Below are 17,475 nucleotides of genomic sequence, written 5' to 3' on the forward strand. Positions count from 1 at the left end.
ACTTACTAACCTGAGCATCAAAAGAGGAAAGAGATCGAAGGAGAGAATTTACGAAGAGCCCTTAGAGAAGACAGCAGTACTTTTTCTGCCAACCTGCTTGTTTCAGAATGTCGTCTCTATTGGGAAGGGTATCAATCTGTCAGCCGTGTCGGGCAAAGAAAGTTTCATCCTCACCTTCACGGAGTAGGCTAAGGAGATGGTGACAGCCAACGGCAGTCCTTCGGGTACTGCCACCACCAGGACGGTGACGCCGATGATGAAGAACTTGACAAAATATTGCACGTAGACGGGTGTACACTCCGTTGCCCACGTCTTTCCATCGATAACAAAAGTCTGGATGACGAAGTACAGGACCAGGATGATAACGGTGATGGCCGACATCACCAGGCCTGGGAGAAGCGGGAAGAGGAGAAGAAGAAGAAAAAGAAGCAGGAGGAGAAGAATAATAGAATCATAGAGTTGGAAGGGACCACCAGGGTCATCTAGTCCAACCCCCTGCACAGAGGAAAGGGGAGGGGCGGTGGCTCAGTGGTAGAGCATCTGCTTGGCAAGCAGAAGGTCCCAAGTTCAGTCCCCGGCATCTCCAGTTAAAGGGACCAGGCAAGTAAGTGATGTGAAAGACTCTGCCTGAGACCCTGGAGAGCCGCTGCCAGTCTGAGTAGACAATACTGAATTTGATGGACCAGGGGTCTGATTCAGTATAAGGCAGCTTCATGTGTTCATGTGTGTGAAATTCACAACTAACTCCCCCCCCACACCCCTAGCAACACAATGGCCAGAAGATGGCAAAAACAAAACCCTCCAGGATCCCTGGCCAATCTGGCCCGGAGGAAAATCCCTTCCTGACCCCAAAGTGGCAATCGGCACTACCCTGGTCATGTGAGAAAGGGCCACGAGAGCCAAACACTGACGCAACCCTTCCTGCCCTCCCTCTCATGATCCGCCTAAGTTCACGTGATTGAGCCTTGCTGACAGATGGCCATCTAGCATTCAATCCTGGCTGTGCTCTGTGCCCTTCTCTTCCTGGATCTGGGTCAACCCTCTGTTCCCCCTTCCAGAGTCCCACCCCCCTCCCACCCCACTCCGATCCCGTTGTGCTCTCACACATACCTGCTTTCCCGATTTGCACGGCCAGCTTGGTGAGCTTCCCCTGCAGAACAGATTTCTCTTTTTTGGGCACGCTGGCTTTCTTCTTCTCCCGCTCTTCCATCTCGCCGCCCTCGGCACTTTTCAGGGGTTGCATCTCCATGGCGACTGCCCCGTCCTGTTTTTTGGCTGCACAGACAAGGAGCAGAGAAGGGGGTCACCCAGAGTGGAACGTTCCTGTCTCACTGGTACCCAGATCACTGGCCCTCCTCTTGTGTCTTCAAACAGCAGCACCCCAAACACACACACCGAGAAATTAAGCAGACAAAGTTTCCCCCCCTTGGCTTATCATCACCCTCTTAATTTGTCCACAACAGACTGGTATTAAAAGCACACAGGAAGCAGGTCTTGAGAAAGTCTAGATTCGATTCCAGGAGTCCAACAAAATTTTCGGGGTATGAGCTTTTGAGAGTGAAAGCCCCCTTTCGTCAGATACATTATGGTATGTATGCAGCGGGAAGCTGCATCTCTTAACAAAGAAGAAGAAGAAGAAGAAGAAGAAGAAGAAAAAGAAGAAGAAAAAGAAAAAGAAAAAGAAGAAGAGGAGGAGTTGGTTTTTATATGCCAACTTTCTCTGCCACTTAAGGGAGAATCAAACCGGCTTACAATTACCTTCCCTTCCCCTCCCCACAACAGACACTATGTGAAATAGATGGGGCTGAGAGAGATGTGACTAGCCCAAGGTCACCCAGCTGGCTTCATGTGGAGGAGTGGGGAAACAAATCCAGTTCACCAGATTAACCTCCGCTGCTCATGTGGAGGAGTGGGGAATCGAACCCGGTTCTCCAGATCAGACTCCACCACTCCAAACCGCCGTTCTTAACCACTACACCATGCTGGCTTTCTTCTTAAGGAAGAATCAAACCAGCTTACAGTCACCTTCCCTTCCCCTCCCCACAACGGACACCCTGGGAGGTAGGTGGGGCTGAGAGAGCTCTAAGAGAGCTGTGACTAGCCCAAGGTCATCCAGCTGGCTTCCTGCGGAGGACAGGGGAATCAAACCCCGGTTCTCCGCATCAGAGTCCACCGCTCCAAACCACCGTCCTTAACCACTACACCAAGCTGGTTCCTTAGGAACTTTGACTTTCGAAGGATCATACCCCAAAAATCTTGTTGATCTCTAAGGTACTACTGGACTCAAATCTAGCTGTTCACTTGCAGACCGACATGGCTACCCTCTGAAATGATCTTCAGAGAAAAGGTGGCATTCTGCCCCGGTGGCTCTCTTTGCCCTTTCTGTAACAATCTCATGCCATCTTGTAACTGCTTCTTTGGGATATTTCCTGGCTCGAAATTGGTTTGTGGGGCTGTTTTCCTAGTCTTTAATGTGTCCGGTGGAGAGAAGCTGATGGATAACAAGCATTTAGGCACACTGGCCTTTTATGCATGGCTGTGTCCCTCGTGGTCACCCCTCTGACGACTTCGGGTCTTTGGATTATGCGTTTCTGACTGCCAGAGGTCGCCTCGCTCTCCCCCTGCGTTTCCCCCGCATTTCCCCGTGTTTTCAGGGACCTGTTTTATCTCGAATTTGAAAACGCGGGCAAAACGCGGGGGAGACGCAGGGGGAGAGCGAGGCGACCTCTGGCAGTCAGAACGGCATGCATAATCCAAAAAAGGAGCCGAACTCGTCGGAGGGGTGACTGTGAGGGAAACAGCCATGCATAAAGGGCCACTGAGTGTCCCCCAACTTTCTCTTATGGAAATTCACACACACACCAATATCCAACAACACACTTTTTTCTCACATGGAAATATCTCCTAGGTACAGATAACAGGAGGGAGGGAAGGTGGCATGATAGAGCCTGACGTCATCAGATTTCGAAAGCTCAGCAGGGTTGGTACTTGGATGGGGGACCACCAAGGAAGACTCTGCAGAGGAAGGCAATGGGAGACACCCCCCTCTGCTTCTCACTTGCCTTGAAAGCCCCTTGCTGGGGTCGCCATAAGTTGGAAGCTAAGCAGGATCACTACTTGGAAGGGAGACCACCAAAGAAGGCTCTGCAGAGGAAAGCAATGGGAAACCACCTCTGCTTCTCACTTGCCACGAGAGCCCTTTGATCGGGTAGCCATAAGTCAGCTGCCACTTGATGGCACTTTGCACACACATAGACAGGAGAACACGTCTGTACTACAGACTTGACTCAAATTCGAACCTGGGTCTTCCAGATCCTAGTCCGACACTCTAACCACTACACCACACTGGATAGGATACAAACAACGGGAACAGACACGTCCAGAATCGACAGTAACCCCAACTGAAGATGGTTTTAAAGAGAAGGCACATGATATATGGGTTGTTGTTGTTTTTTGAGGGGAGGTATCCTGGAATTTTACCTTTGTTCTGATTATTCTCCACCGCCCCATCCTGCTGCTTCCCTACAACAGAAGAAGGGAACGACAAACACAGGACGCTTGAGAACAGACGACACAGCACCAGCACGGCACACGCACGATGGAAAACATGGGTCTTGAGAAGCAGGGGCAATCCTGGCCAGAAAGCTTCAGATGGACTCATCTGCACCCCGAGACTCTCTGGGGCTGAGGAAAGACATTGCCGGGGGCTCTTTGGTCTGCCCCGGCCAACGGTCTCATGTTCCGGTCTGCAACCACGCTCTGCAGGTAGCCAGCTGAGACCGACGGGGGAAGACAGTATAGGATGCCAAATGTCTTGTTATTCCAACATTGGAGGAGGAGGAAGAGGAAGAAGAAGAGGAAGGAAAGGAAGGAGAGGAAGAAGAGGAAGAAGAAGAAGAGGAAGAAGAAGAGGAAGAAGAAGAGTTGGTTTTTACATGCCAACTTTCTCTACCACTTAAGGGGGACTCAACCCGGCTTACAATCACCTTCCCTTCCCCTCCCCACAACAGACACCGTGTGAGGTACAGGTGGGGCTGAGAGAGCTGTAACTTGCCCAAGGTCACCCAGCTGGCTTCGCGTGCAGGAGTGGGGAAACAAATCCAGTTCACCAGATTAGCCTCCACAGCTCATGTGGAGGAGCGGGGAATGAAACCTGGTTCTCCAGATCAGCGTCTACCGCACAACTAATGATACAGAAATAGCCAAACAGTCCAAGAAGTTCAATAATAAACTACCAACCCTTGCAATATAATTCTTCAAGTGAACTTGTTGTAGAGACAAGGTGGTGGCCAGCTTCACAAAACCATCCAACAGCACACAATAAATAATTCACGTTTTGTTTGTGTTAATGTGAATTGTTGCGTATGTGCTAATGTGAATTATTGTGTGCTGTTGGATGGTTTTGTGCAGCTGACCACCACTTTGTGTCTACAACAGCTTCACTTGAAGAATTATATTGCAAGAGTTGGTAGTTTATTACTGAACTTCTTGGACTGTTTGGCTATTCTTGTATCATTAGTTGTGTATGTTACTAATCTAATGTTGGAATAACGAGACATTTGGCATCCAATACTGTCTTTATCACACGTACATTTAGTATAGAGGTGTTTCTTTACATTTACCGATGGGGGAAGGGCATCACGTCAATTATGGCGAGAAAGACTGTTCTAGATGCCTTCCAGATCGGCACAGGCGAGGCGGAGGCAGAGTGCAGATGTGCACAGCTGGGGTGAAATGAAGCATGCGCACAGAGATGAAGGTTGCATGTTGGGTTCACAGGATGACGGCATGAACCAAAAGTAGGTCCTTTCCTGCACAAGAGTGGTCTTCCATCCATGGGTTAGCACCTCCAGATAGGGTTGCCAGGTCCCTCTTCGCCACTGGCGGGAGGTTTTTGGGGTGGAGCCTGAGGTGGGCGGGGTTTGGGGAGGGACTTCAATGCCATAGAGTCCAATTGCCAAAGCAGCCATTTTCTCCAGGTGAACGGATCTCTATCGGCTGGAGATCAGTTATAATAGCGGGAGATCTCCAGCTAGTACCTGGAGGTTGGCAGCTCCTATCCCTTGCTCCCTTAGAGTTGCCACCTCCAGTGTGGGAAATACCTGAAGATTTGGGGGCACTACTAAAGAGGGCAGAGTTTAAGGAAGAGAGGGGATATATGGTTGCCAACCTCCAGCTGGGGCCTGGAGATGTCCTGAAATGATGGCTGATCTCCAGATTCTCCCCTGGAGAAAAACAGCAGCTTCAGCGGGTGGACTGTATTGAATCATATCCCCACTGATCTCCCTCCCCAAACCCCGCACTCCCGCACTCCCCAGGATCCACCCCCCAAATCTCTACGAGTTCCTCAACCTGGAGTTCGGCTGGAGATCAGTTGTAATAGCAGGAGATCTCCAGCTAGTACCTGGAGGTTGGCAACCCTAGCTGTTCCCCAACCTGGAGTTGGGGAACCCCTGATGTAGGGGCTGTAGGTGGGGTTGCCAGGTCCCTCTTCGCCACTGGTGGGAGGTTTTTCGGAAAGAGCCTGAGGAGGGCGGATTTTGGGGAGGGGAGGCACTTAAATGCCATAGAGTCCAATTGCCAAAGCGGCTCTTTTCTCCAGGGGAACCAATCTCTGTTGGCTGAAGATCAGTTGTAATAGTAGGAGATCTCCAGCTAGTACCTGGAGGTTGGCAACCCTAGCTGTAGGGCACATTCTGGGCACCCTGGCAAGACACACTGCAGAGCCAGTGTTGGCATAGGAAGGTTTAGGAAGGTAAAGGGAGTCCATGCACGGCGACTTTTAAGTCCGCTCTAAATGGTCCAAACAGTATGTTTAGCACAAGAAAATAAATAGTGCTGATTAATAAATGGCGATTATTATTCCCAGCCCCTAAATGATGTGAGTTAATCACTAATTGGCCTGTGAGCTCAGCTCACTATTGACTGTCAAGAGCGTCACAAGGGAAGATTTACTGAACGACAGACGGCTGATGGAACGGAGTCAAGGTGTATTGACCAGAGTCAATTTGTCAGCCTGTCATGCCCTCAGACAGTGAATGAGCGAGCATTCCTTCTTCTGCCTGATGCTGGTTACCGGCTATGATGTAAAGGCCATATCCATTAACAGTAAGCAAACTGGGGCATGTCCAACATAACCATGCCAGGAAGAAGAGGAAAGTGCCGTCCATCTAGGGTTGCCAACCTCCAGGTACTAGCTGGAGATCGCCTGCTATTACAACTGATCGCCAGCCAATAGGGATCAGCACCTCTGAGACTGGAGAGAGTAGGTATGCATCATGACTAGAATCCATTTGGACCAGTAGCCATGGATAGTCCCACCCTCCATAATAACATAAGGAAAGCCCTGCTGGATCAGACCAAGGCCCATCGAGTCCAGCAGCCTGTTCACACAGTGGCCAACCAGGTGCCTCTAGGAAGTCCACAAGCAAGATGACTGCAGCAGCATTATCCTGCCTGTCTTCCACAGCACCTAATATAATAGGCATGCTCCTCTGATCCTGGAGAGAATAAGCATGAACATCAGCAAAGCCCTGCTGGATCAGACCAAGGCCCATCGAGTCCAGCAGCCTGTTCACACAGTGGCCAACCAGGTGCCTCTAGGAAGTCCACAAGCAAGATGACTGCAGCAGCATTGTCCTGCCTGTGTCCCACATCACCTAACATAATAGACCTGCTCTTCTGATCCTGGAGAGAATAGGTATGCATCATGACTAGTATTCCACGCTCAGAACTCAATTCCCAGGCAAATGGGGACTGATTCAGATAGAAGGATAACGGACACAAAGATAATGTAATTTACAGCAAGGTCCTCTGTCTGCTGGCAAAGACTCGTAGTTGGCCACAGAGAGAAATTCTGTTCAGCCTCCCTTGAAATTATCTGTTAATTCGGATGTTTATGGATGGATGAAAGAAAACTTATAAAAGTGAACTGTGTCTGCAGATAATTTCCGTTGTGGTGTTGAGTCAGTATCAATTTGTCACTAGTGGGTTAGTTATGCTACTGGGCGAAAGTCCATTGCCGATTACTGCATTCTGATGTCCATTGACAATCAGTCAGATATAGGATGTGATCGATGCCCACGGATAATGAGGGAATAGGTTCTGCCGTAGGCCTAAAGTTCATTGAAACTATCTGAGTTCAATATAGAGCCAAGTCCATAGTTATGGCCATTTTTGCATGGTAATTAGCAGCGCATTCCAGGCTTAATTACCCCGCATATTTTTTTTTAATTTTGCACGCTGAACCGTCATTCCGGAAGTGACTGTGAAGCCGGCACATACCTGCTTCACATTACTAAAGAGCCCATTTAACGCGACCTTTGGTGTTTGCTGCAAAGAATCCCCCTCAAGGAACAATGCAAAACAACAGAGGCGCGTTAGCTATGCATACGCTAATGGCTATGCAAAAAGGAACAAAGGAGCAGGCGAGTGGGGGTGTGTGGGACTTCTCCTTTTGCGTCGGGACCATGAAAAGGCATTTTTAAAGTCACATTTTTAAAAAGAGCTTTGAGCGAGCATCAAAATTGACCATGCAAAAATGGCCAAAGAGTTAGTTATGATGCTGGGTCAAAAATAATCTGCATTAAGCCAGTCAGAAATGGCTTACTTTTAATTACAATAAGTGAGGATGCTGGGTCCGTGTGAAGTTAATTTGGTACCAGAAATACTATGGCATGAATGGATAAACAGTGAATGGATAAACAAATTAAATGAGTAAGCAATTATGGCAGAACTAACATCATTCATACACAATAGGTCAACTTCTGAATTTAATGAAAAATGGAATATGTTTTTTAATTACATAGATAAGAAGAAGAAGAGTTGGTTTTTATATACTGACTTTCTCTACCGCTTAAGGGAGACTCAAACCGGCTTACAATCACCTTCCCTTCCCCTCCCCACAACAGACACCCTGTAAGGTAGGTGGGGCTGAGAGAGCTCTAAGAGGGCTGTGACTAGCCCAAGGTGACCCAGCTGGCTTCATGTGGAGGAGCGGGGAAACCAACTTGGTTCACCAGATTAGGGTGCATTGCTCATGTAGAGGAGCGGGGAATCAAACCTGGCTCTCCAGATCAGACTCCACTGCTCCAAACCACCGCTCTTAACCACTACACCATGCTGGCTCTTCTTCAATTCAAGAAATAGAAGACAAAATGACAAATGTTTACGAATAGCAAATGTACAAGATATGAAAATATAATGATGATATAATTAAATGATAAGGAGAAGTCAAAGAATAGAAGAAGAAGAAGAAGAAAGAAGAAAGAAGAAGAAGAAGAGTTGGTTTTTATATGCCGACTTTCTCTTCCACTTAAGGCAGAATCAAACCGGCTTACAATCACCTTCCCTTCCCCTCCCCACAACAGACCCCCTGTGAGGCAGGTGGGGCTCAGAGAGCTCTAAGAGAGCTGTGACTAGCCCAAGGTCACCCAGCTGGCTTCATGTGGAGGAGCGGGGAATCAAACCTGGTTCTCCAAATTAGTGTCCTCCACTCCAAAGCGAAGTATAATTTTAAGTAAGATCCAATACAATGTGATGATCTCGTTGAACGTGTTTTTATGTTCAACAAGAGTATTTGTAATCTTGGGGAAAAAATAAAATAATAATTTTTTAAAAAAGAAATACTGTGGCATTGAACATTTTTCATTGGCAGTGTTAAATGACTGAAAAAGTTGGGCCATTGTGGGATCAGCGTGAACCACCTTTGACAGCAATTCAATTTGGAATGACTGTGATGAACAATACAGATTCAGCTGTTGACAGCATAACTGAAAGAGCCAACGGAAGATGTTCCAGGTCAATATTATACAGGGTTGCCAACTCTGGGTCAATATTCCAGGTCAACATTATATAGGGTTGCCAACTCTAGGGAAATACCTAGAGATTTTGAGGGCGGAGCCTGGGGTGGGTGGGGCTTGGTTAGGGTACGGGACCTCAACTGGGTACAATTAGGGTTTGCCAACCTCCAGGTACTGCAAAGTTAGGAAATTAGCACAGGAGCGAAACTGTGTATAACAAAATGCAAAAATATCAAGCTGGTTTCTTCAAGGAGTAAAGTCTACTTTAATGTCACCTCCCCTTTCTACTTTGACTTCACTCCTTGAAGAAACCAGCTTGATATTGCTTTGTGCATATTTTTGGAAGAAATGTACTAGGACATGCTATGAACTATGGATATTGATGGATTGATTATAGATTTTTGCAATGAATGATGTCATGTTGGTAGCTCACAAATAGATATTTTTGTACTTTGTTATACACAGTTTCGCTCCTGTGCTAATTTCCTAACTTTGCAGTATCAGTACAGCGGTGTCTATTTTTTCCACAACCTCCAGGTACTAGCTGGAGATCTGCTATTACAACTGATCTCCAGCCGGCAGAGATCAGTTCACCTGGAGAAAAGGGCCGCTTTGGCCATTGGACGCTATGGCATTGAAGTCCCTCCCCTCGCCAAACCCTGCCCTCCTCAGACTCCGCCCCCAAAGCCTCCCGCTAGTGGCAAAGAGGGACCTGGCAACCCTAGGTATAATACCGCGAAGTCTGCTTTCTAAAGCAGCCACTTTCTCCAGGGGAACCGATTTCCGTGGTCTGGAGATCAGTTGTAACTCCGGGAGATCTCCAGGCCTCACCTGGAGACTGGCAACCCTAATATTACATACCATAGTTCCAGTTAATTTTAATGCTAAAGATGACGTAGATTCACTGTGGTTAGAGGGCAAAATGGCTATTGAGTTTGATTGGATGAATTCATGGTTGTTGTTTTTTGTCAACACAGATTGGTTGATATTTCAGGTTTCGGTCAGCACTTCGAAAGTGAGTCATCTCTCGACAGGGTCAGACTGTCACAGACATCTTGTCAGTAAACAATGGTACCAGAGCAACCATCGCTGACAGTTAATGTTAGTGACATTTTTGGTTCAATGTCCATTGGGAATGATGGATTTAGGTAAATGCCCCTTGACCACTTAGCAGAGATGCTAATAATATCCATCGATCAGGGGTCAATTAGTGGTAAACTGAGGGCTTTTATGCAGGGACGTTTACCCTGCGGTCACCCCCGCCGACCGCTTCGGAGCTTCCTTTTGATTATGCATGCCTTTTCCCCTTGTCACAAGAAGAAGAAGAAGAAGAAGAAGAAGGAGGAGGAGGAGGAGGAGGAGGAGGAGGAGGAGGAGGAGGAGGAGGAGGAGGAGGAGTTGGTTTTTATATGCCAAATTTCTCTACCACTTAAGGAAGACTCAAACCGGCTTACAATCACCTTCCCTTCCCCTCCCCACAACAGGCACCCTGTGAGGTAGGTGGGGCTGAGAGAGTGTAACTAGCCCAAGGTCACCCAGTTGGCTTCATGTGGAGGAGTGGGGAATCAAACCCGGTTCTCCAGATCAGAATCCACCGCTCCAAACCACCACTCTTAACCACTACACCATGCTGGCTCATGAACACATGCTGGTTTATGAACATGCACTGGCTCATGAACACATGCGGGCTCATGAATACATGCTGGCTCATGAACACATGAAGCTGCCTTATACTGAATCAGATCCTTGGTTCATCAAAGTCAGTATTGTCTACTCAGACCGGCAGCGGCTCTCCAGGGTCTCAGGCAGGGGTTTTTCACATCACCTACTTGCCTAGTCCCTTTAACTGGAGATGGCCAAGGATTGAACCTAGAACCTTCTGTATGCCAAGCAGATGCTCTACCACTGAGCCACGGCTCTCCCCGTGCATTTTGCCCACATTTTCCAGATTCTGGCTAAAACCGCATCTGGAAAACACGGGCAGAATGCATGGCGAGAGCGAGGTGACCTCTGACGGATGGAAAAGGCATGCATTATCAAAAGGAAGCCCCAAAGCAGTTGGAAGGGGGTGATCACAGGGAAACGTCCCTGCATAAAAGGCCATAATTGTCAGTCAAGACCATTTTGGGCACAGCCATTCTGAGTGATGTAGAATTGAGCTAATTATTGGGAGGCAACAGAAAAAGGAAATTTGGAGGCCTTGTGATGTTTTTTTTCTTTGAAAAACTCTTTTATTTGCTGTGAGTGAGTGGGGATTCAGTACTTGTGTGTCTCTATGTGTGTTTTACAGCTTAAGCTTGAAGTGGGGTGAGGGTGGTTTATTGCTTGAAATCCCATTGTACCAAAGACCCGACCATGAGCAATCAAACGCCACCGGCCCGGTGAGTCATCCCCTGATCCCTTTTTTCAAAAGTGATGAGCTGTGATTCTCCACGTCGAGTCAAACCTCAGCCATGCTGAGTCAAGAGAGTCGGTGGAAATCAATTATGCTGGGGTGCCCTTTAGATGCGCTCCCAGCTGCATGTGAGAGTCGCTGATCTATGAACAGCTCTTGTGCAGCTGGGAGGACGCTCAACCGTGAGGACAGGGGTCTTTCCGACATAAGGGCACCCCCGCTTTAGGAGCAGTGCGGATTCCATGGGAATGATCCCTGTAATGGACCACGTTTGGTTGCTTTGCTGAAATGTTTTTCATAAGAACATCAAGAAAGCCCTACTGGATCAGACCAAGGCCCATCAAGTCCAGCAAGGCCCATCAAGTCCAGTTGTCCACACGGTGGCCAACCAGGTGCCTTTAGGAAGCCTACAAGCAAGATGACTGCAGCAGCATTGTCCTGCCTGTGTTCCAATACAATAGGCATGCTCCTCTGATCCTGGAGAAAATAGGTGTGCATCATGACTAGTATCCATTTGGACTAGTAGCCGTGGATAGCCTCGTCCTCCATAAGAACACAAGGAAAGCCATGTTGGATCAGACCAAGGCCCATCAAGTCCAGCAGTCCATTCAGTGGCCAACCAGGTGCCTCTGGGAAGCCCACAAGCAAGACGACTGAGTTCCACAGCACCTAGGATAATAGGCATGCTCCTCAGATACTGGAGAGAATAGGTCTGCATCATGACTAGTATCCATTTTGATGAGTAGAGATGGACAGCCCTCTCCTCCATGAACATGCCCTCTCCCCTCTTAAAGCCTTCCAAGTTGGCAGCCATCACTCCATCCTGGGGCAGGGAGTTCAACAATTTAACTATGTGTTGTGTGAAGAAATAATTCCTTTTCTCTGTTTTGAATCTCTCACCCTCCAGCTTCAGCAGATGACCCCATGATCTAGTATTATGAGAGAGGGAGAGAAGCTTCTCCCTGTCCACTCTCTCCGTACCATGCATAATTTATAGACCTCTATCACGTCTACCCTTAACCGCCTTCTTTCTAAGCTAAGCAGCCCTAAGCGTTTCAACTGCTCCTCATAGAGCAGTTGCTCTAGCCCTCTGATCATTTCGGTTGCTCTTCTCTGCACCTTCTCAAGTTCTGCAATATGCTTTTTTAGGTGTGGTGACCAGAACTGTGCACAGTATTTCAAGTGTGGTCTCACCATAGATTTGTACAAAGGCAGTATGATAGCAGCAGTTTTATTCTCTATTCCTTGTCTAGTTATGGCCAGTATGGAAGCCGTTCACATGGATAAGGGTCTCAGAGTCAGCTAGGGAGGGGGTATTGAAAGGACCCTCGTGTTATACAGTTGGGTGACCGGCTGAGGCCTCTTCCTCCTACAAGGGATGGCGAGCCAAGGTGTCTGGTAAAACAAGGACTGTGGGCTGAGAGGCAAATGGAAACCAGAGATAAGTGAAGTCAAGCAATCAAGGAAGGTCAGGTGGGTTAGGAAAGAATCATGGCAGATTGAACGAAGAGGTTGGGTTGCCAACCTCCAGGTATTAGCTGGAGATCTCCTGCTGTTACAGTGGCTCTCCAGCTGATAGCGATTGGTTCCCCTGGAGAAAATGGACGCATTGGCAATTGGACTCTACGGCATTGAAATCCCTCCCCTCCCCAAACACCGCCCTCCTCAGGCTCCACCCCCAAAATCTCCAGGCATTTCCCAACCCGGAGCTGGCAACCCTACTAAGAGGAGACTTGTAGGCCCAAGAGGAGAAGTAGGGACAGGTAAAGGCAAGACTGGCGAGCAGAATTTGTACGCAACACACCTGTAAGCAGCATGTTGTATAAACAGAGAAGTCTATACAGGAAGACTCAAGATCTAGTTACCGTAAGATGTATTGGGGTGAGGTGAAGGGCTAATTTATCTACTTGTGCCCGGGAGATTCAGAGGAGCTGTGCTTCCAGGGATAAATACCAGTTCATCTCCTAGAAGGTTCAAGGTTTCCATTTGACTTACACTGCTGGTTCTGGTGCACTATGAGTCCCCCAACCCCAAACAACTACTCAAAGGTCATTTATGCATGGGTACTTTCACTCACGTTGACCCCCAGTCTGTGTCGGTTGTTCCTTGGAGTTACGCATGACTTTTCCATCCATTAGAGATGACCTCGCTGCCGGCCCTCACAAATCCCGGGAGTTCCCTTCCCTCTGTTAACCCGATTCTTCCCTCTCCCCTGAGCGCATCCCAGGTGAAATCCCTGTGCATAAGGCAAAGTGCGGGACACGCAAGCATGGTTTCTATCACAGAAAGCATGCACCCAAATACAAAGCAGTGTGTAAAGAGGCAGGGATTCAAATGCTTCCTCCTTCCTCGGAGCTCATTCTGAGCAGAAGAAAGGCTTTTTAAAACCAAAGCTTGGATTTCTCCCCCCCCATTTCAGATTACTCCATTTTTTTCCTTAAAATGCTTTTTTATGCAGCAATTGGTTTTTTTGGGGGGGGATTTTCTGTCACAGTAAGCTTTACAAAGCAAGCCAATTACAAAGCAGCATTTAAAGGGGCAGGGACTTGATTTAAGCTTGGAGACTGCTGGTGCAGAGATTCCCAACATGAAAGGGTGGGTCCAGCAGGAAGACTGACAGACAAATTTCAAAAGAAATGGAAGCTTAATTATGATTATGCAAACCTGAATGTGTAATGTAGAAATATAGACTCAAAGTAGAGGATAGAAGATGTTAGATGAACTGAAAATAAAAGGGGGAAATAGGCAGTATCATAGCTAAGCTAAAGTAGAAATGTAAAGCATAATTAAGTATAGTAATGCTTGATATCGTTCATAATTTTATAATTATAAAGAATTGGTTAATTAGAAGATTGGAAGAATTACTTTAAAAAAAACCCAGGATGTTTATATAATATAAGTAATTTAGAGTAGCTGACCAGGCAGTTAAACTTATTGTACGGTTCAAATGAGCCTGTTAGAAAAGGCAAGTAATGACTGACTTCCCTGAAGGAAGGTTAAGACTGCATGTAAGTGTATGTGTTTGTGAATGTAACTGTTAAAAATCTCCAATTATAGGTAGGTAGGTAGCTAGATAGCTAGACAGACAGACAGACGGACAGACAGATGGACAGACGGATATAAAGGAAAGTGTGGGTCCAGCAATCAACCAACCTAGCAATATGGTAACACAGAGTCCAGACATACTAGTCTCAGCACCAATGTCAATGAGTTGTTAAAGTGTGAGGCTATATTTTAAGACTGGGAAGGGCATCCATGAAGGAGCTAGAAAAGATTTTGAAGTGTAAGGATGTGTCACTGGCCACCAAGACTAGATTAATTCATGCCATCGTATTCCCTATTACTATGTATGGGTGTGAAAGCTGGACAGTGAAGAAAGCTGATAGGAAGAAAATAGATTCCTTTGAAATGTGGTGTTGGAGGAGAGTGTGACGGATACCGTGGACTGCCAAAAAAACAAATCAGTGGGTTATAGATCAAATCACGCCTGAACTGACCCTAGAAGCTAAAATGACTAAACTGAGGCTATCGTATTTTGGTCATGAGACGACAAGAGTCCCTGGAAAAGACAGTCACGCTAGGAAAAGTTGAGGGCAGAAGGAAAAGAGGAAGACCCAACAAGAGATGGACTGACTCAATAAAGGAAGCCACAGCCCGCAATTTGCAAGTTCTGAGCAAGGCTGTCAAAGATAGGACATTTTGGAGGACTTTCATTCATAGGGTCGCCATGAGTCGGAAGCGACTTGACGGCACTTAACACACACACACATATTTTAAGAATCGAATTAGGGTACAGATGGGGCTGGTTTACATCTTGCTATGGGAGTGAAGCAGGAAGGGTCAACTGTTTGGAGCCACAGCTGCTGAACATGGTGGTACATCGAATGTATTTCACGACCATGGGGACAATAATCGGCGGTGAACCACTGTCAGCCTGATTTTGGGTTGACCTAATGTGATTGCGAAGACCACAGGCGAAAGCTGGCCGGTTTTGAAAACACCGTTATGGGGGAGACAGGCCTGAGGCTGACCATGGCCCCCTGCATGGGCAAACAAAATGGCCGACGTAAGCATGAAGACTGAGAAGCGTTACGAAGGATACTGGCGTGAGCTAAGCAGCTGCTTACCTAGGCCAGAAGGAAACCCTTACCTTTCTTATCTTTCTTCTCTTCCTCTTCCCCTCCAGCACCCAGCAAAGTGAAGATAATCCCAGTCTGCGAGTTGACGCCAACAGCTGAGACGACCATCCGCCCAGACCCTTCCATGACATGGGTGCCTGAGAAACAAAGAGAGATCCAATAAGGCATCAGGTGCAATCATCATCATCTTCTTCTTCTTCTTCTTCCTCCTCCTCCTCCCCCCTCCCCGAGGCTAGATGTTTTGAAAGCCTTCAGAACCAACCGTGACCTGGGTGACCCAGGCTAGCCCCATCTCATCAGACCCTCCAGAAGCTATTCAGGGCCAGTCCTGGTTACTATTTGGATGGGAGACACCTAAGGAAGTCCAGGGCTGCTATGCAGAGGCAGGTCAACCAGCTTTGTTTGTCTCTGCCCTGACCTGGATGGCCCAGGCTTGCCCTATCTTGTCAGATCCTGGAAGCAAAGAAGGGTCGGCCCTGGTTAGTACTTGGATGGGAGACCACCAAGGAAGTCCAGGGCTGCTACGTAGAGGCAGGCCACGGCAAACCACCTCAGTTTGTCTCTTGCCTTAACCGGGATGGTCCAAGCTCGCCCTATCTTGTCAGATCCTGGAAGCTAAGTAGGGTTGGCCCTGGTTAGTATTTGGATGGGAGACCACCAAGGAAGTCCAGGTCGCACTTCGCAGAGGCAGGGAATGGCAGTCCATCCCTGTTTGTCTCTTGCCTCGGAAACCCTCCAGGGTCACCATAAGTTGGCTGCGACTTGACAGCACGTTCCACCATTGCCACAGGGCCAAGCATGCAGTAACTTAACCGGCTCAAGGATCCTTCCAGCTTTTTTTTTTTTTTCCTGCAGTGGCCCGATTTCCCGTGCGCCTCTCACCTGACAGAAGCATGGGATCCTTGTCTACAGACTTGCGCACGTGATCCGATTCCCCCGTCAAGGAGCTCTCGTCGATCTTGAGGTCGTTCCCCTGGATGAGCACCCCATCCGCCGGAAGCAGGTCACCTGGGGAAAGAAACACGCCAATGGACTCACCGCGAGACCAGACCGAACCTGCTAGATCAGGGGTCCCCAACCTTTTTGAGCCTGTGGGCCACTTTGGAATTCTGACACAGTGTGGTCACTGACACAGAGGAGAAGACTGAGAGGGGATAGGATAACCATGTTCAAGTACTTGAAGGGCTGTCATATAGAAGAGGGTGCCGAGTTGTTTTCTGTTGCTCAAGAAGGTCGGACCAGAACCAACGGGTTGGAATTACATCAAAAGAGTTTCCGACTAGTCATTAGGAAGAACTTTCTAACAGTTAGAGCGGTTCCTCAGTGAAACAGGCTTCCTCGGGAGGTGGTGAGCTCTCCTTCCCTGGAGGTTTTTAAGAAGAGGTTAGATGGCCATCTGTCAGCAATGCTGATTCTGTGACCTTAGGCAGATGATGAGAGGGAGGGCATCTTGGCCATCTTCTGGTCACTAGGGGTGTGGAGGGGGGGAGGTAGTTGTGAATTTCATGCATTGTGCAGGGGGGTTGGACTTGATGGCCCTGGTGGTCCCTTCCAACTCTATGATTCTATGTGGTGGGCACAGCCACCAAATGGCTGCCGCAGGAGGCAGTAGGGTTGCCAGGTCCCTCTTCATCACTGGTGGGAGGTCTTTGGGGCGGAGCCTGAGGAGGGCGGGGTTTGGGGAGGGACTTCAGTGCCACAGAGTCCAATTGCCAAAGCGGCTCTTTTTCTCCAGGGGAACTGATCTCTATCAGCTGGAGATCGGTTGTAATAGCAGGAGGTCTCCAGCTAGTACCTGGAGGCTGGCAACCCTAGGAGGCGGGGCCACCACAAAACGGCTGCCGCAGCTTGCCTTCAGACACAAAGCGAGCCCAGTTCTCCAGATCTGAATCCACCACTCCAAACCACTGCTCTAAACCACTACACCACGCTGGCTCTCTGGAATGGAGGTCTCTGAGTCCTTTTATCTCAGGTCAGAAGGTGGGAGGAGCAGGGTACCGTTGCATCCTTTACAGGCATTCTTTACACCCTCCCACCTTCCGACTGAGATAAAAGGACTCTGAGATCTCCATTCCTGCTCGTGTATGACGAAGGGAGCTTTGACTTGCGAAAGCCTACGCTCTGAAAATCATGTCACTTG

The 17,475-nt window shown here is 48.1% G+C and overlaps 1 protein-coding gene across 5 annotated transcripts in view; it reads right to left on the reverse strand.

Annotated features, from left to right (window-relative positions):
- Positions 1 to 17,475, reverse strand: part of ATP2B3 (ATPase plasma membrane Ca2+ transporting 3) — an 87,039-nt gene that overhangs the window by 50,900 nt on the left and 18,664 nt on the right. For 3 of the 5 annotated variants that reach the window (XM_056850896.1, XM_056850932.1, XM_056850916.1), the window contains exons 5-9: positions 16,218 to 16,343; positions 15,347 to 15,472; positions 3,481 to 3,522; positions 1,111 to 1,275; positions 175 to 389 (exon numbers count right to left, since the gene is read on the reverse strand). In XM_056850896.1, the coding sequence (XP_056706874.1) occupies positions 175 to 389; positions 1,111 to 1,275; positions 3,481 to 3,522; positions 15,347 to 15,472; positions 16,218 to 16,343 (674 nt within the window). The remainder of the gene's footprint in view (positions 1 to 174; positions 390 to 1,110; positions 1,276 to 3,480; positions 3,523 to 15,346; positions 15,473 to 16,217; positions 16,344 to 17,475) is intronic. The other 2 variants (XM_056850906.1, XM_056850924.1) reach the window with 1 other exon arrangement.

The sequence above is a fragment of the Euleptes europaea genome, chromosome 1, assembly GCF_029931775.1.
Source record: "Euleptes europaea isolate rEulEur1 chromosome 1, rEulEur1.hap1, whole genome shotgun sequence".
Classification (NCBI taxonomy): Eukaryota; Metazoa; Chordata; class Lepidosauria; order Squamata; family Sphaerodactylidae; genus Euleptes; species Euleptes europaea.